Source organism: Microcaecilia unicolor, chromosome 3, assembly GCF_901765095.1.
Source record: "Microcaecilia unicolor chromosome 3, aMicUni1.1, whole genome shotgun sequence".
Lineage (NCBI taxonomy): Eukaryota > Metazoa > Chordata > Amphibia > Gymnophiona > Siphonopidae > Microcaecilia > Microcaecilia unicolor.
In genome coordinates this window covers 64,560,687-64,580,943 of record NC_044033.1, presented here as the reverse complement: position 1 = coordinate 64,580,943, position 20,257 = coordinate 64,560,687, and the positions used below count along the sequence as shown (strand labels likewise).

At 44.2% G+C, this 20,257-nt stretch overlaps 1 protein-coding gene across 4 annotated transcripts in view; it reads right to left on the bottom strand.

Moving 5' to 3' along the window:
- Window positions 1-20,257, bottom strand: part of EPRS (glutamyl-prolyl-tRNA synthetase) — a 216,568-nt gene that overhangs the window by 51,664 nt on the left and 144,647 nt on the right. For all 4 annotated transcript variants that reach the window (XM_030196016.1, XM_030196017.1, XM_030196018.1 and 1 more), the window contains 3 exons: window positions 16,416-16,681; window positions 7,506-7,557; window positions 3,902-4,111 (listed from right to left, as the gene is read on the bottom strand). In XM_030196016.1, coding sequence (XP_030051876.1) covers window positions 3,902-4,111; window positions 7,506-7,557; window positions 16,416-16,681 — 528 coding nt within the window. The remainder of the gene's footprint in view (window positions 1-3,901; window positions 4,112-7,505; window positions 7,558-16,415; window positions 16,682-20,257) is intronic.

Sequence of the window (20,257 nt, the reverse complement as noted above, 5' to 3'; positions counted from 1 at the left end):
GAGACAGAGAACAAGAAGTGTAGCTTGCAAGAAAGAGAAAATGACATCTGAGTTACAACACTCAGGGCCAGTTCAACCATTAAGCAAGATTAGGTGGTCACCTAGGGAATTAACTTCTTTGGGGGCAGCAAGTTTAATATTTATTAGAAGTATGATATCCAATTATGCATTCTTTCAAGTACTGGTGTGGAATGATCATGAATGATGAGTTTAGCCCATTTCCCCTTCACCAAGAGTTTGATAATTAAAAGCCAGAAATTTAACTGAAGAGGACACAGGGCTGATGGTTCACTTAGGGTGCCTAATACTCCTGTTCAATGGTTGGACTGGCCCTAACAAGATGCCGACCTCTCTTGCTATGACTCATAAAAAAAAGAATAAAAGAGGCCAGATGTGTAATATTTGGCCATTTCAGGGTCTGAGATAGCTAAAAAGGTATTACAATTTATCTAGATAGTACCACAGTCTAAATTGTAAAATTCTACTTATTCTCAACCAATATTAGATTGATATAATGTCACAAGATACAGGTATAATTAATCTGCTAAACTGCTGCCATATATGAAAATTTAGAATGAGGCAATAATACATAACATGTGGTTTATCCCTATATATAAAATAGATAACAGGGGAGGAAGTGATGTCATCCTGCGGGTTGGCCATTTGAGGACTTAGCTCCATATCACTATCATAAATGATTGTAGTGGTGATCCGGTGCCATCGTGCTTTTCTTCTGCAGGATTGTTTTACTGAGCATCCTGGGTGTCAGTGGCGGTGTCACAAAAGCCCCAGTCTGCGGATTTAATGGTGTTTGCTTATGGCGGCATTCCAGCGCCGAGCTGCATGGTGAGTCACACTGGAGAGGCCGTGAGAACAGATCTCTCTCATCCTGGGCCCTCTACCACTGAACCATTGGCTTTACAGTCCTCGCATAATGACACCGCTCTGGACCCATTAGATGAGATCTGTCTTTTGGCATAGCAGACAGAGATCACTAATTTGGGGGCGAACTTACGCAGGGAAATCATTGAGTTGGGCCACAGACTAGAAGAAGCTGAATCACACTTGGATGAGCAAGCAGAAAATCTAGACCATATTAGACAAGCCAAAGAACCTCGAGAACCAAAGTCAAAATTTACTTTTCCGGGGCATCCCGGAGACTCCCACCTATGCGGACAGTGAATCAGTAGTTCAGCAAATTGAGAGTGCACTTTTATCTGAAGATCAACATAAACTAGATCCATCTACTGTCAAACTTGAATGAGCGCATAGGGCTTTGGGCCCCACTAGAAATAATAGGCCCAAAGACACCATTGCGTGCTTTTATGACTATAAACTTAAAGAACGCACCCTGCACTTCGCCCGGCAGACAGAACGATTCCAATGGGACTCCTACCTGATTGAGATCTATCAGGATCTAGCGGCAGCTATGCTCCAACAGTAGTCAGGGCTCCGGCCCTTTACAACTTACCTTTGAGAGCAGAAAATTAAGAACAAATGGAGGCACCCTTGAGCCCTATTGCTTTATAAGGATGGCAAACTCCATTAGGTGTGGCCCATATCAGAGGCTAAAGAAATTTTTAAGTGAGAGACAAGAGACAAGAGTTCGACTGCTGGCGCTGTAAGGGCTTATTACCCTTTGCCACCCGTTGCCATTTGGGCCTGTCCTGCTGGCTAGTAGACACTGCAGCAAGCTGGAAAGTCCTCAGATACAGGCTGCCTTCATGAGAAAAGGGGAAAATATAAAAATGAAAGACTGCAACCAGCAGACACCAACAATTATTTCTGGTGGCAACAAGCCTTTTATCTTATTTTTTTTTTTTGGCAGCCTGGACATGGAGAAATGCGCATGGGAGGATAAAGTTGAATACTATCCAAAAAGAGATTCTGAAGAATGGGCTGGCCAAACTTCTGTTGTGCTGGAAGTCGGTTTCTGAAGTATAGTGGGATGTGAATGTATGAACAGATGTCTATGTTGCAGCCTTGCAAATTTCCTCCATGGAAGCTGATCTCAAGTATGTTGTCAATGGATATGGTCTTGGTGTTTTTAAAGCTACTGGGGGCTTTTTTCTGGGCATGTTGGAAAAAATTACAGCTGCAGCAAAATCAAACTCAATTTTAGAAAATAAAAAGCCTGACTGGGCACCTGAGGCTCTCTTATAGAGACCTACATTAAAGTGCAGCAGGAGGCCAAATCCAAAGGTCTCTATTCTATCCTCATCCTTCTCGATCTATCCGCCGCTTTTGACACGGTTGATCACAGCTTACTCCTTGATACGTTGTCTTCACTTGGATTCCAGGGATCTGTTCTTTCCTGGTGCTCCTCCTACCTCTCGCTTCGCACCTTTAGTGTACACTCTGGTGGATCCTCTTCCACTTCTATCCCACTACCTATCGGTGTACCTCAAGGTTCTGTTCTTGGTCCTCTCCTGTTCTCCATCTACACTTCTTCCCTTGGCTCTCTGATATCATCCCATGGCTTTCAATACCATCTCTACGCTGATGACTCCCAGATCTACCTCTCTACCCCCGAAATCTCAACCAGTATCCAGACCAATGTTTCAGCCTGCCTACCTGATATCACTGCCTGGATGTCTCAACGTCATCTGAAACTTAACATGGCCAAAACCGAGCTTCTCCTCTTTCCCCCTAAACCCACATCTCCTCTCCCCCCTTTCTCTATTTCTGTGGATAGCACTCTCATTCTCCCCGACTCAACAACTTGTAACCTTGGGGTCATCTTCGACTTCTCTCTCTCCTTCTCTGCTCACATTCAGCAGATTGCCAAAACCTATCGTTTCTTTCTTTATAACATCAGCAAAATCCGTCCCTTCATCTCTGAACACTCTACCAGAACCCTTGCCCACACTCTCATCACCTCTCCCCTAGATTATTGCAACCTACTTCTCACCGGCCTCCCACTTAGCCATCTCTCTCCTCTTCAATCAATCCAAAACTCTGCTGTGCAACTCATTTTCCGCCAAAGTCATTATGCTCACATTAGCCCTCTCCTCAAGTCACTTCACTGGCTCCCTATCCGTTTCTGCATTCAATTCAAACTTCTCTTACTGACCTATAAGTGCACTCTGCCGCTCCCCAGTACCTCTCCACTCTTGTCTCTCCCTACGTCCCCCTCGGGCACTCCGCTCTGCAGATACATCTCTCGTGTCTGTCCCCTTCTCCTCTACTGCTAATTCCAGACTCCGTTCCTTTTATCTCGCTGCACCTCACGGCTGGAATAGACTTCCCGAGCCTGTACGTCTAGTGCCATTTTCAATTCCAGGCTAAAAGCCCACCTCTTTGACACTGCTTTTTGACTCCTAGTCACTACTCACTTGCCCTGTACCCCACCTCTTTAATTCCCTTACCTCTGAATTGTTCTGTTTACCTGTCTTATTTAGATTGTAAGCTCTTTGAGCAGGGACTGTCTTTTCATGTTTGGTGTACAGCGCTGCGTATGCCTTGTAGCGCTATAGAAGTGATAAGTAGTAGTAGTAGGAGGAGGAAAGAAACTTAGAAACAGCTAAAAACCTAGCTAAGGCTGTACTGACCATAAAAAAACTTTGAAAAATAAAATAAGCAAAACCTACAATAGAAAAATTCTTGAAAGGAAGCTTCAATGATGAGCGTCCAAACGGTCCCACAGAAAGAATGGGGCAGGCAGAAGTGGCATGCACACACTAAGTCAGCTCAAACACATCAAGAGAAATCAAAGCAGAGGCAGCGTTCCCATGCAAGGATCTATAGATGGTTACTCATTCTGCAAGGACTTGATATTCTGCTTGTCCTTGGAGAAAACCATTCAAGCCTGGATAGATGAAAGGGCTGCACACACACTACAGGCAGGCAAGAAAGTGGCCCTTTTAAATTTGCCTGGTAATAAGACTGTTACATGATATACCTCTGGGGCAAAGTCTGCAATATGGGTCTTCTCCTTCTCCAGTGCAGCCTGAGACACAAACATGGGGAAGTAGCAGTTTTCCACTCCCAGCTTCTTTATCTCACAATCAAAGAAGTCCTTGATGGATTCCCAAATGGCAAAAGCCCATGGGCGCAGAACATAGCAGCCACTCACATCATAGTATTCAATCATTTCAGATTTTGTGATCACCTAATAAATGAAGCACATGAAAAAGTTACTTGCTGTGGCGGAATTATCATCATTATAATCAATGGGTCATAAAACACGCAGCAAGAAAGGAAGAACTTCTATTAATTATTTAAAAGAAACATATCAAGTAACATAGGGTTAAAGTAGGGTTAAAGTATCTGGTGATTCTAGAACACTGCATTCTATGCATCAGCTGGGTTGACTCTTATCTAACTTTCCTTTGCACTGTTCTTTCATTCTTAATTCTATTTCCCAAAGACTTCATTGGTTCACTGAGTTTGTGTCCAAGCACACAGATGCAGTAAGCTCAACGGTCTACTCTTGATTTTTCTGTGCTAATATTCCCAACACAGGAATACTAGTACGGGAAAATTCGGCATAAAACTACATAAAAAGATTGTACAGGGGGCATGCAGCTCGCTGAATAAAAAGTTACTCCTAATGTAAAAAAAAACTGCATAGTTTTTTTTACTCCTCGTTTAGCACTGAATATTTATGCCTGCTCAAGCTAGTGTGAAGATGTAGTGTCTGAGCAAAGGGTGATCTGAGTGAAGTGCAGTACTTCACATCAGATCATCCACGATCTCTGATGACCCAAGAGGGCCTCCAAATCTTCCATCCCCCCCAACCCTACAAAAACAATCTTTACTGGTCCAAGTAGACTCCTTGCTCCTAGAGCACCAAACACCCTACCCCAGCACCTTCAAAGTCTGGGAGACACAAGCAATGCCCACTCGCTCTTGCATCTAAGTGCTGCCATCTTGCAAAATGGCAGTGTCTGACCCCCGGTGGTACATCGCCATTTTGCAGGATAGCAGCTTCACTCCTGCTTCCCAACTTTTGAAGGTGCATGGGTGGGGTGGGGGGGGGGGGTATTTGAGAGCCCCAGACCATACTATAGACTCTTCAGCTAACAGTCTACCTGACCAGGATGCCCAAGTCTGAAGTGCCCTGCACCAAACAATCTTCTACTCCCCAAGGGATTTGGGTTAGGGTCCACCAAAAATCCCTTTCTGTTAGTGTATGAGCCAATCCCCACTCACTCACTAAAAGGAAGGGAGAAAGCATTTTACCACAGCGATATGTGCAGTTTTTTCCCCTCAGACTGCACACTCTAATGCTTTTGTAATTTGCATGCCATTAGCTTAATACATTAAAGCCTCAGTCTACAGAGACACTAATATAATTAGAACAGGTAAAATGGTCAGATGTTATGATGCAGAATCAAGCCTGAAACTAAGTAATTCTTCCTCTCTAGTTCCTCATACTTCCTTCTACATCATCTGAACTGAAACATACACATCAGATCTGTTTCACTACAGTTATACAGCTCTTCTGCTTTTGAAAACTAAGCAGTATACTCCTATCTAGCCCAAAAGTGCTCAGCCATGAGGTACTCTCTTCTCACTCTGATTTAGGATATTGCTAATGGTCATGCAATATGTCACTTAGGTCTAGTGTATGCAATTATGCATATTCAGTAGGGCTATCCTGAAAAGCAGAATAGCATGGGTGGAAGGTCCCATGACGTGATGTTATGTTATGCCAGGTGTTGTAATTCCACCTATAACTTTACAGTTCAAGGACGGATTCCACAAAACAAGAGCCAGACCATTTTGTCTGGGAATTATAAACAAGTTATAAAATTTATAAAATAAAACAAATTACATTAGTCAGTTTGAGACACCAAATTTGCGAAAGAGAAAGGTTTGCAAATTCCTCCTAAATAAGAGATAATGCCCACAAGATCTTAAGGCAAGAGGAAGTTAGTTCCACATCTCAGCCAGATGAGAGTTGTCCGATTGATTTTAATTCCTTAAACACTGGAAATCTCAGCAAAAACCAGATAATTGACCCCTGCAATAGTCACTAAGCTGCTCATTTTCAAAACACAGACTTACAAAGGTACATAGGAACTCGACATCTAACATGCAGAAAGGGACTTCATTGGTTTAAATTCTAAAAAATGTTAAACAATTTAAACTGTACTCACGCGGTAACGAGAAGCCAATGAAGTTTAGAATAAAAGATCTTAAGCAACTCATTTGGAAAAAAACAAAAACTAGTCTGATAGCTGCAGTCTGAACTAATTGCAAGCAATTAATAAGTGCTTTAGAACAAGTGATTAAGATGAGATTGCAATAATCAAGTCTTGATAATATTAAGGACTGCAACAAGATTCTAAACACTTCAGGTTTAAAATATTTTCTGATAGCTCTTAATTTTCTTAATGTAAAAAAAGAATTGTTGATAACTGATTGTACAAACGAACGGTCAGTAAATTATCCACTTCCACCCCCCAAATTTTAGAGTGGAAATCTATTATTATTAGCATTTGTATAGCGCTACCAGACGCACGCAGCACTGAACACCTGACATAGAGGAAAATTGCTCCGTCTAAGGATACAACATCAATGTATCTTGGATCACTATTAGACCCAAGTCATAAAAACTTGGTTTTATTCTTATTGAGTTTAAGTTAACGGGTTGAAATCCAATACGGACACTATTTCAAATATTAGATAAGGTTACAGATCACAACTGGGATACAAGTAGTACAATAGAAAAGTTACCTGCATGATGTCTGGCACAACTATCATCCTGTGCTGCAGAGGCAGCTTTTACAGATGTTATGTGGGGAATCAAAGCTATCAGGCAACAGTGCCTCCTTGTGGCCATATTTTGGTCCCATGATTACAAGGTTCCAGACCTCATCCTGAGCTGAGGACCCAGTAAAGGTCGTTGCTGTACTGAGTGGATTAAAGGAATCAGGAGGGGATCTTAAAATCACAGAACAGTTCCCAGGTAATTGCGAATGAAGGCTTATAGCAATATAGCTCAAAGAAGGCCAGTTATGATTAAATTGCAAACTCAAAGAACAAGAGGAAGTTGCTGGCCCAAACAGTCACCATCCATCTCGGATGTCATGAAAATATGGACAAGACCAACTTCCTGCACTGCAGAATTCCAGAACAGATGCTTTGATCTGCTCAATTCTTGAAGTAAATTTACACATTTGTTTTAGTACAAACTTCTTTGTAAATCTTGTGTCTATTACAATTTATAACAAAAACTGTTCATTCTGATGCTAGGAAATTTGTGACTACCATATGAAACAGATGAAAAAAGAAATCCAATGCCTGAATTTTGTTTTTGCAACTTTCATCATAGACTAATGTACTGCTGGAACTCAGTAATTACAGTTATCCAAAGGAAATTTTTACATCTACACATCAAGACCTAGCTACCTCATCCAGTAGACATGATAGTAAGAAAGGTTACTAGAGGGCTCCTTAAGTGAACAAGGAAAGAAAAAAACCCCACACCCAGGAGAATGTGTTGACTAGTAAGCGGTTGGGAAAAGTAAAAACAAAGTTCAATTTGCACAACTCACCTGGGAGTACCAGTCTGCGAGATTTTCTTCCTTTTTAGCCTCTAAACCCAACCTATGGACAAAAAAAAAAAAGTGTTTCACGTCTTACTAGTTATTTTTTTTGTTTAGGAAGGTTGTAAAAACATGGTTGTTTAAGAAATATTTGTCTTAGGATTTAAACTAGGCTGTATTACTTTAAGCTATGGATTTATACCCAACTTCTTTTATGTAATTCGCATTGAACTTGTAAGGTAACTGCAGAATGTAAGTACCATTAGTATTTTTTTTAATGCTTTTAAGTTTTACAAAGGTACAACAATCTTTGAAGGAAATACACCAAGTTTGTAAAGAACAAATCAGATTTTTTTTTTAAACAAAGAAATAGTTCTACTTGGTTATTTAGTCCACAATTAGAAGGAAGTGCGTTACTCTATCATATTTACTCTTGTATAATATGATTTTAGGTACTGTTCTGCATTGGTTGAACTCTATCCAAAAGTTTCTTTGAGAGGCCCAGACACTTACAATAGTTGAGGCGGGAAGATATCAAAGCCTAAACAAATGTAAATCATTCAAGGAAAAGTAATCACAAATCTGTCAGAGTAATTCCAATTTACATATGCAAGATTTTATAATTTGATTAATCTGTGGTTCAAATGTTAGCGATGAATCAATTAAAATGTCTAAACTATGGACCATAAATAAACTAGAACTTAAAATATTATACAGTGATGTGAAAAAGTATTTACTCCCCTCCTGATTTCCCCTTTTATTGCATAGGGACACACCAAGCCAGCCAGGCTTTTGGGATACCAACAATAAATACGAATGGAATAGGTCTGCATATAATGGAGGCAATACATGCAAATTTATCTCATGCATATTCACTATGGGTATCTTGAAAACCAAACTGGCTTGGTGTGTCCCGAGGACTGGCCTGAGGACACCTGTATTAGACAAAGGAAACATGACTAGATAACAGTTTTAAAAGTATTATGTCATATTTTTAAGGAACAAAGTTATCCAATACCCATATCACCCATGCAAAAGAGTAACTGCCCCTAAACCTAACTGGTTGCACCACCTTTGGCAACAACAATTGCAACCAAGTATTTCTAATAATTTGATATTGGTCTCATACTGCTATTGAGGAATCTTGGCCTACTCTTCACAGCACTGCTTTAATTCAGACACAAATGTAGGTTTTTATGCATGAACTCCTCGTTTCAGATCCTGCCACAGCATCTCTCTTCGGTTCAAGTCGCGACTTTGACTAGGCCAAATAGAAACTTTAATGTTGTTTCTTCTCAGCTGTTCAGATGTAGATGTGCTTTTGTGTTTTAAAACATTGTCTTGCTGTATAACCCAAGTATGTTTTAGCTCGAAGGCAGGTAAGAATTTTCTGGTACAGTGCAGAATTTATAGTCCCTCGTCCTGAGGCAGCAAAGCACCCCACAATATCACATTACCGCCACATTTGACAGTTGGTATAATGCTCTTACTGTGGAATGTGTTTTACCCAAGATATAATGGAACCTATGCTGTCCAACAAGTTCCATTTTTGACTCATCTGTCCAAAGAGCATTATCCCAAAAGGCTTGGGATCATTCAGTTGTGTCTTTGCAAATCTGAGACCAGCACTGTTGTTTCTCTTGTATAGCAGTGGTTTCTGCCTTGATGCTCTCCTATGAATCCCATTTTTGTCCAGTTTCTTACTGTGTGGATGTGAACACTGATCTTAGTTGAGGCTAGAGAGGCCTGCAGTTCTCTGGATGTTCTGTGATTTCCCAAATACGTTGTTGCTGTGCCCTTGGAATAATTTGGCAGGCCAGCCACTCTTGGGAACATTTACCACTGTTCCAAATCTTCTCCATTTGGAGATGGCGGTTTTCAATGTGGTTCGGTAGAGTCCCAGAGCTTTGGAAATGGTTTTATAATCCTTTCCATACTGAAATATTTCAACTGCTTTTTTTTTTTCTCATCTCATCTAGAATTTCCTTTTATCATGCACAGTGTTCTTATAGAAACTTTATGATACAGGCCTAGTGTGCTTACTATTCTGTGTATGCTCTATTGCTGTTAAATAAAGACCTCCTTTAAAATAAAAAAATTTAAAAAAAAAGAAAGAAACCTTATGATGACTACTTCACTCGTGTGGTAAGTTTGAATATATAGTGAGGTTTAGATTCCACAGGGCTGGATGAAGTCAAGCCTGGCTGTGTTCAATCAGCTGAATCTAATTATCAATTAAATTTGGTCAACTGGTTGAGTAACTAAGGGAGCAGTTACTTTTTTTATACAGGTGATAAAGGTGTAGGATAACTTTGTCCTATAAAGAAATTAAGTAATAATTTAAAATCTGTGTTGTGTTTCTTCATGTTCCCTTTGCTTAATATTACATTTTGTTTAAAGATCAGAAACCATTCAATGAGACACATATGCAATAAGGTGAAATTAGGTCTTACCTGCTAATTTTCTTTCCTCTAGACCCTCCAGACCGGTCAAGACGCGTGGGTTATGTCCTCCTACCAGCAGAGGGAGACTGAGAAACACTGAGCTTTTGAATACTGTATATATAACCTGTGCAGTACATCCACTAGCCAGTATAACCCTGACAAAGCAGAGAAAACCAAAACACCAACTACAACTAACTATCCTGTACGTGGTCACTGTCAACTGGACACTTTCTTCATCTCTTTCATTGTGCCCTTTTTATTGTGTGTGCTTCCACAGGTGGACTCTGAAACACGGTCACACCTAACCAGACTCATAACAACAAAGTCTGAAACCATAGAAATCACACTCAACAGCTGCCAAGATAGAACAACCTAAAGACCAGCCTAAAACCAAACCTCCTGGCCTAAAGTACAGACAGGGCGGGCCTTGACCGGTCTGGAGGGTCTAGAGGAAAGAAAATTAGCAGGTAAGACCTAATTTCACCTTCCTCCACGACCCTCCAGACCGGTCAAGACGCGTGGGAAGTACCAAAGCAGTAACATCCTAAGGGCGGGATCCACGAAGGCCAGAGGTCAACACAGCAGCCCCAAAGCCTGCCTCATCCTTGGCATGTACATCAATCCTGTAATGTTTAACAAACGAATGCAATGAGGACCAAACCGCCGCTCGACAAATATCTAACGGCGGAATCATACTACTCTCCGCCCAGGAGGTCGCCATTCCCCTGGTAGAATGAGCCGAAAATTCTTTAGGAACCACTCGACCCTTCAGCAAATATGCCGACGCAATTGACTCCTTCAACCATCTCGCTATCGTAGCTTTGGAAGCTGCCGCGCCCTTTCTTGCACCACCATGGAGAACGAACAAGCGATCAGATAGTCTATAGTGCCGAGTTCTGGAAATGTAACAGCGCAAGACTCTTCGCACATCTAACTTGGCCAGTCGACGCTGCTCCGCATCCCCCGCAAGATCACCCAAAACTGGCAAGGAAATAACTTGATTCACATGAAACTCTGACACCACTTTGGGCACAAAGGACGGCACCGGGCGCAACGAAACCTTCTCCTTGGAAAAGGACAAAAAGGGTTCTCTACAAGACAAAGCCTGAAGTTCCGACACCCGCCGGGCTGAAGTAATAGCCACCAAGAACACCGTCTTTAGGGACAGATCCTTATCCGAAACAGAAACCAAGGGCTCAAACGGCGGCCTCACCAAAGCCTCCAGCACGAGATTCAAATCCCACGGAGGTACCATCCGCCGCCGGGGTGGACGCAATAACTTAACACCCTTCAAAAATCTAACCACATCCGGACTAGAAGCTAACGACTTCCCCTGGATCTTCCCACGAAAAGACGACAAAGCTGCCACCTGCACCTTCAAAGAAGACAGGGCCAGAACCCTGTCCATACCATCCTGCAAAAACTCCAAGACATCTGTTACCGACGCTCGAAAGGGATGAACTTGTCTACCTACACACCAATGCTCAAATACTCTCCAGACCCGGACATACGCCAACGAAGTGGACTGCCTACGCGAACTCAACATCGTATCGATAACTCTGGACGAAAAACCTTTCTTCCTTAACCTGTGCCTCTCAAGAGCCAGGCCGTAAGCGAGAACCGATCCTGATCTGGCATAACTATCGGTCCCTGACACAACACCACTGACTCTGACAACGGCAGAGGATCCGCTACTGCCAACCGAACCAGATCTCCGTACCACGGCCGACGCGGCCAATTCGGGGCTACCAAAATCACTTGACCGGGGTGCCGAGCAATGCGCTGAACCACTCGACCGACCAACGGCCATGGAGGAAACACATACAGCAACCCCTGCGGCCAAGGCATCAGAAGTGCGTCTATGCCCTCCGTTCGAGGATCCCTCCGCCGACTGAAAAACCTCTGAACCTGAGTATTGCGGGCGGTTGCCATGAGATCCATCACGGGAAGTCCCCAGACCGACACAATGCGATTGAACACCGCCCGATGAAGCGCCCATTCTCCTGGGTCCAGAGAATGCCGGCTTAGGTAATCTGCCTCCACGTTGTCTACTCCAGCCACATGTGCCGCGGAGAGCGCTAGAAGATGAACCTCCGCCCATTGACACAACAGCGCCGCCTCCTCCGCGACCGCCTGACTCTTTGTGCCCCCCTGACGGTTGACATAAGCCACGGCGGTGGCGTTGTCGCAGAACACCCGGACTGCTTTCCGCAACAGCACATTCCGAAACGCCAACAGCGCCAGCCGAATGGCCCGAGTTTCCAAACGATTGATGGACCACTGAGCTTCTACCTGAGACCAACGACCTTGAGCTACCTGACCGAGACAATGAGCTCCCCAGCCCTGAAGACTGGCGTCTGTGACGAGGACCACCCACTGTGGAGCCTCCAACGGCATTCCCTTGTCCAGATTTCCCGGGTTTAGCCACCACCGGAGACTGAGGCGTGGGCTTACCGGCAGCTGGAGACTCACGTCCAACCCCTGCGACAGGGGTGACCACCGACTGAGAAGAGCTGACTGCAACTGCCGCATGTGCGCCCGGGCCCACGGAACTACTTCTATGGTGGCCGCCATCAACCCCAGAACTTGGAGATACTCCCGGGCCGTCGGAGCCGCCTCCGACAGGAACAGACGAATCTGATCCTGCAACTTGCGAATCCGAGGGCCCGGCAGGAAGACTCGACCGTTCCTGGTGTCGAAAAGCACCCCCAGATACTCCAGCGACTGCGACGGCACCAGGTGACTCTTGGCGAAGTTCACTACCCAGCCCAGAGACTGCAGAAACTGCACCACCCGAGCAGTAGACACCTCGCTCTCCGACCGGGACTTGGCTCGAATCAACCAATCGTCCAGGTACGGGTGCACCGGAATACCCTGCTTCCGCAAGGCCGCCGCCACTACAACCATGATCTTGGAAAATGTCCGAGGGGCCGTTGCTAATCCGAAAGGCAGAGCACAAAACTGAAAATGCTTTCCCAAAACCGCAAAGCGCAGAAATCGCTGATGAGCGGCCCGAATGGGGATATGCAGATAAGCCTCCGTCAAATCCAAAGACGTGAGAAACTCCCCTTCCTGCACCGCGACAATGACCGACCGCAATGTCTCCATGCGAAAAGAGGGGACTCGGAGAGCTGCATTGACCGCCTTCAGATCTAGGATAGGCCGAAAAGCATCCTCCTTCTTTGGGACCACAAAATAGATTGAATAACAGCCCAAGCGGCGCTGAGCGGGGGGAACAGGGACCACCGCTCCCAGACTGATCAAGCGAGCCAGAGTGTCCCGTACCGCTTTCCGCTTGAGCCTCGAATGACAAGGAGACTCCAGAAACCTTTCGGGAGGCGAGCCGTCGAACTCCAGAGCGTATCCGTCTCGCACCACCTCGAGAACCCATTGATCCGCAGTGATTTGGACCCAGTCCTGGTAAAACAGACTCAGCCGAGCCCCTACCCGAACCAGAGCCTGGGCCCGCACACCTTCATTGCGAACTACGCCCCGGCACCTGTCCTCCTGCGGGAAAATCACGCCCTCCGCGCCGATTGCCCCGAAAGGACTGAGTGCGCTGAAAGAACCGACCTCTAAAAGAGCCACTAGCCCTCCCGGGCCTATACCGGCGAGCCTCCTTAAACCGACCTCGGGAGGAAGTACCCCTGAAGGCCGCCTTAGGACGAAAATCCGGAAGACGAGGGGCCTTGGCATCACTGAGTCCGCGCACCAACTTATCCAAATCCTCACCAAAAAGCATGGACCCCTTAAAAGGAAGCGAACAAAGCTTGGCCTTGGAAGCCGCATCTGCGACCCAACCTCGCAACCACAGTGCCCTACGTGCCCCCACCAGCATAGCCATATTCTTGGCCGAGGCACGGAGCAAATCATAAAGCGCATCCGACAAAAAGGACGATCCCATTTCCAATTTGGCTAATTCCTGCACACCGGAGGCCCCAACCTCCACCGAATCATCAAGCAGCTTCTCGGCCCAGCGGAAACACGCCCTCGCAACCAGTCCCCCACAAACCGAGGCCTGCAGGGCCAGGGCCGACAAATCGAAACTCCGCTTGAGGAAGGCCTCAAGCCTCCTATCCTGGGGATCCCGGAGCGCAGTCCCCCCGTCCACCGGAATAGCCGTGGCCTTTGTAACTGCTGTCACCACCGCATCTACTGTGGGTGCCTTAAAGGAATCTCTATCTTCCTGTGGGAGCGGGTACAGTCTAGACATAGCTTTAGACACTTTACAGGGAGAATCCGGCGAATGCCACTCTTGAAACACCATATCCCGGATGTCCTTATTCATGGGAAAAGACCTAGCCTGCCGCTGAATCCCCTTAACCAAGGGGTCCACCTGTCTAGCCTCCCCCAAAGACGCCTCTGGCTGCTCAAACTTAAGGGTTGAAGAGACCTGCTCAATAAGCTCCGCAAGCTCCTCCCTGTGAAAAATTCGCACTACGGAGGGGTCCTCCCCAGGGACCACCAACTCCGGATCCTGAGAACCCTCAAATCCCTCAGGGTCCCCTACATCACTAAAAGCCCCTTCGGATCCGACAGGAGAGAATCCCTCCTCTTCGTCCCACTCAAAACGAGGCCTCTTAGGCACTGCCGAACTAGGCCCCTCCCCTAACGGTGTGGGTCCCGCTTTCCAGGCTTGATAGAGGGTCCAAACAAAATCCGGAGGAAAGCAAACGCCTCCTGTACCCTCAGGCACCCCCTTCTGTACCGATCCGGGAGCAGCAGGGCCAAAAACAGCTGATTCCGCGGGACGCGCGGAATCCAAAATGGCGGACGTTCCCGCCAAAACTAAATTCGCCGACATAGTCCCTGCCGATGCTCCTGCCGCCCCCGAGACCCCCGTACTCGCTGGGACTTCCGCACTCAATACCGGGGGAGCCGCCATCGGCGAGGTCTGCTTCGGGTCGCCGCACAACCGGCACTGACCTCCCGGAGCTTCTACTCCTCGGCGCGAGCACGCGCGACAGCGAAGGAGTTTGCCTGTCATGGCCCCGAAGCTCCCCACACGCTGTGCAAAACGGCGCCAAAAGAAATCTCTCACTCACCGCTTCCCCAGCACAGGCACTCGCACTGCTCTCACTCGCTATTAACAGTGAACGGACCTGCCGCCCGTTCCTATGAAGGAAAAACTTCAGATAGCTCAAAGAGACATCACCCAAATTTTGGCAGCTGAGGAGTGAGGGGCTCTCAAGGCTACAATATTAGAAAAGCAGCCGAGGCACAAAGCTGCCAGAGTCTCCAAAGAGAGCAGCACAGGGGGAGGGACCTGCACACAGGTGTGACACCCCAGGGGGGGAAAACTGGGCCCCACCGGACCCAGGGCCCCGAAGCACTTTTTTTTTTTTTTTTTTTTTAACACACGTACAGGGAATAGTCAAAACCAATAAATTTGGCAATAAGAGAAAATCCCCTTAACTGAATAATTAAACTACCTCACCAGACTATTGAAGACTGCACAGGCTGTCCATCTACCTCTGCTGAGACTGAGAAAATACTGGCTAGTGGATGTACTGCACAGGTTATATATACAGTATTCAAAAGCTCAGTGTTTCTCAGTCTCCCTCTGCTGGTAGGAGGACATAACCCACGCGTCTTGACTGGTCTGGAGGGTCGTGGAGGAATGGGGGAGATCAGGAAGGAGATAAATACTTTATCACATCACTGTATCTGCCAAAGAATTTTGAATTGGGAATATCATCTGCATAAATAAAATATTGCGTTCCTACTGAATGCAAAATTCTCCCCAATGAACACAAATCTCTCTATATAAAAGGCAACCCCAACGTTCTGAAGCCTCCACGGAAGTTGAGGCGCCCGAGATATCCGGTGTGCACTGGAGTGTCTGCACCGCCCTCGCGTCAAAACATCATGACGTCAAGGGCGGAGCTATGACACTCGACGAGGGCCGAAACGGAAACGCCACAGCGAACAAGGCAAGTAGCTCGGAGGGAGGGGGCCACTTGCTAGCGCCCGTTTCATTGCACTCAGAAACGGGCATTTTTTCCTAGTATTAAATAAAACAGGTGATAAGCAATCCCTGGGGAACGCAAATATCTATCCTGATAGTTTATTTTGTTTTAAGACTACAGTGTCTTTTCTTTAAAAAAAAAAAAAAAAGTTAGTTTTATGCCACTAAAATGCAATATGTCATGATCAAGTTGAAAGCCGAGCTCAAATCCAACTAAAGAAGCTGAGTCGAGCTTCCTTTACTCACAAAAGTCAGTTGCTAATATCAAATATCTGTACTAAAATATTTCCAAAATCCAGACTGCACGGACTCAAGAATATCAATTTCCGTAAGTAATCTACCAATTGATTGAGAAAGCAGTTTGCCACTTAACCCCCAGTTAAGCTGTGGAATCTGTAACCATATGTTGTCAAGGTACCTGGCTTAGCAGGGTTTAAAAAAGGTTTGGCCAGCTATTCTCTAGGACTCTACTGGTGGTTCCACCACATTTTAGTGCTATTTCCTTACCTGGTTTGTTTCTTAGGCCCTTGACTATCTCCTGGCCCACCTGAAGAAACTCCAGCGCCCTGATCTTTCTGGCCTTCTTTCTTCTTTTGTCCAACAGTCTGGTTCTGTGGTTTATTTTGCTTTTCAGACTTGTTTTCATTTTCCTTCATCATCTTGTTTTTGTCTTCTGAACTAGTGGCAGAAATGGGTTTGTAATCTGCTCCAGTCAAAGACTTGTACTGTGCCTTCAGCTGAAGAAGCTCCTGCACAGCTGCATCCACTTTATCCTTAGGATTTAAACAACACACAGAATCTTTTCAGTCATTCAATTAAGGTACTGAATTATACTGCAGCTCACTCACAACTACTCAGTTGGCGCCAGAGCAGTCTCTAATAATTTTCAGCAGCACTACAGATAATGCCACAGAAAATTGATGACTGATCACAGTTAGAAGCACTTACCCATGCAGCAGGTGCTCTTACACTTATTAATGTTTTCCAATATCAGTCTGTACTTTTTCAATCTTTTGTGAAAGGAAAATAGGGCCTGAATAGGAAGTCAAATCCAAAAAGGAAGGGCCGATCATGGAGAAAGCACAAAAACTCTTGAGCAGCCCTTCCCCCTTGTGAATAAAGCACATGTCTAGAAAAATAAAAATATAGAAGTGCTTTCTTTTGACAATCAGGGTTGTGGAGTTGGAGTCGTGGTCGGAATAGAAAGTAATTTTGGGGGAGTTGGTAAATATGTACTGACTTGGACTCCAGCTTCAAAATACTATATCGTAAATTTATCATTTTACACACATATCTTTGACCTAGATCTACGTTACATTTACCAGTACTTTAGATTCCAGAACAAAAACTTTGAAGCCTAATATCAGTAGGAGTTGAATTCAGAGCTAGAGTCGGAAAGTAGAAAAGTAGAGGCATTGGAGTCAAAGGTTTGGTGTGCTGACTCCACTGCCCTCTTGAAAATAGATACCAAACTTAAGAGGACATTAAAATGCTGTGCCTGATAATCAAAACTTCGCATGTCAACTTACTGGCAGCCAGTGAAAATCATTAAACAGGTGAAATATGCTTGTGAATACTACTTCCAATGAGATGTGCCACCGCATTCTGAACCAATTGTAAAAAGTATGGACAGGGTCTGAGGTAAGACCACATACAAAGCATTGCAATAAACTGCGTAGTAACACTGACTGAAATCAATGCTCTCAATATGGAAAGGTCAAGTCAAAATTTCATCTTTCAGATATCCCTTAACAGAAAGAAAATACTGTGGGCCCCTTTTACTAAGCCGCGTAAGCATCTATGCAAGCCCAACACTCACCAAAATGGACTTACCGCCCAACTACTGCGTGGCTCTTCAGATAATTTCATTTTTGGCCTGTGTCCAATACACGCGTCTGAAAAATATTTTTTATTTTCTGGCACATAGCGGACGCGCGTAGGTCATTACTGCCAAAATTCTTTACCATTAGGTCTGTGGCTGGCGGTAAGGTCCGAGACCCAAAATGAATGCGGTGCAATTTTGATTCTGCAGCATGTCTATTTTCGGGGCGGGGGGGGGGGGGGGGGGGGGGGGGGGGGGGGGAAGAGAGAAAAAAAAAAAAAAAAAAGAGGTTTTTTACAGGTGCACTGAAAAATGATTCTGCGCGCGCCCAAAACCTGCGCCTACACTACCGCATGCCATTTTTCAGCACACCTTAGTAAAAGGACCCCTGTATCTTGTTGCCCCAATGTTTTCAATTTAAACACTTTGCAACTGTAAACAATAATAAAATGAACTCTACTTTTCAAGTTACTGAGTTTCAAGTAAATACTTGTCAATAAATTGATTATTCAGGACCCGACTTCATAGATTTGGTTCTGATCTCATCATATAATTAGATTTTTTTAAAATGGGAAAAATATCGAGATCAGAGGATAAAAAGCCCCATGACCCATCTAAATATTCCCTTTCTCTGAATTTAGAAATATTCAGAAGATAGAACAAGTGGAATTTCAGCTCCTCCTCCTCCTCCTCTTTTCAGCAAGTATGGAGGAGCTGTCCCTTAAGACATTTTGGAAAGGACATAGGTTTAGCTTAAGAATGCCTGGTATCGATATTCTGCTGCCAATCCTATGTTGGGTAAGGCTAATCCATAAGACACCCTAGGAAAGTCTGATATCTGACACAAGACATGATTGGTTACAACGGTATATTGGCTAGATTCTGGAAAAGACTGGCTTCCCAACCTGGTCGGAGTGAATGTAGAAAGTATGTGATACAGTAAGTATCAAAAAACTGGGGTGGGATTTCAGAGATAAATTTGCCCTTTTAGGAAAGTTGGAATCTTTATTTTTATTAAATTATATTTTTAAAAGTCTTCATGGATTATTTAATAAGTACATAATGAAAATTTGTATTATCTGACCAGAGGTCCATAGCAGAAGTGTAGCCAGGTTTGATGTCGGGTGGGGGGGGGGGGGGGGGGGGGGGGGGGGGGGTTGCAGGAAGTTTGTAAAATAGGCATGTTTCAGGTTTAAAGACTTGCTATCCCTTACATCAAAACATATCTATATGGCTTACAATACTAAAATACATAAGAAATAAGAGGAAATTAATTTTAAGAGAAAGAATGAATAGGACAGGGGAGGGCAGAAAAAAAACCTCCATTATTGGATAGAAAGATAGGTAAAAGATGGGTTAGAAAAGAGGTGGGTAAAGTCTAAACTGGTTGACAGGCTCAGTCTCAGGACAGTGCCTAGAATAGTATGAAGGCATCCTCAAACAAGTAGGTTTTAAGAGCTACCTCAAATTTAATCAGGGAGATCTGTGACTTAAGGAAAAGGAGTAATGCATTCCATAGGGAGAGACCTGTAACAGCGACTCACGGGTAACATCGTATCTGATATGCTGGAACGATGGTACTACCAATAAGTGGTGTTGACATGAGCGAAGAGTAAGCGTAGGAGAATATGGGGTTAGTACTCTTGCCCGAAAGGAAGGAGATCCAGAGTTTTTAACTTTGAAGACCAAGAGAAGAATTTTACAGGTGATCTTGTGTGTAAGTGGTAGCCAATGTGCAAGTTTGAGAAGTGGTGTGATGTGATCAAATTTCTGTAGGCCTGTGATTAATTAGATGGTGTGAGGCTGTAGGCACAATCCGCATAGGCGCTGTTTTATTTGAAATCCGTTTTGGGGAGCAGACGCTCCCCTTGCACACTCTCCACCCCCCCCCCCCCCCCCCACCCCCAGCTACTGCAAGTACTACCATTTTGATGTGTATTTTCAGTATTATAATTACTATTTTTGAAAATTTTTTAAAGAAAGGTAATATTGCATATGAATATATGATCACTGTGCATTTTAAGATTACATACCAGCTTGCTGCAATTTAGATATTTACTTATTGAGCATCATTTTGTCTTCTAGGTATCAACTCCTTTTCTGCTTTATGTACAGTGGGGCTCCATATGCGTCTGTCTTATAGACAGAACTTTTTAATGACCTCTCTCCTGTGTGCATAGAATTAGGTATTTATTTTTTTTCTAGAAATATCAGAAGATTACTTTGTATGTAAGACTTTGGTTCTCTGGTTTATGAGTTGGTAAATATATTTAAAGTTTGATCTTTAATTCATTATTCAATATAGAATTATGCTTTCTTATAATTGTTATATTTTACTTATACATTTATATTATTTTTATTGTGTCTATGCATATTGGATTGGCTTTTTTGTTTTTGTACTCTTCTGTGGAAACTTTATATGATATCTGAATGTTTTTCATTTTAATATTTCTGTCTTAAGTTGCCTAGGAGGCAGTGCATACATATCGATCTCATACATATATCCCAAAAAATTAACTGGCTGAGT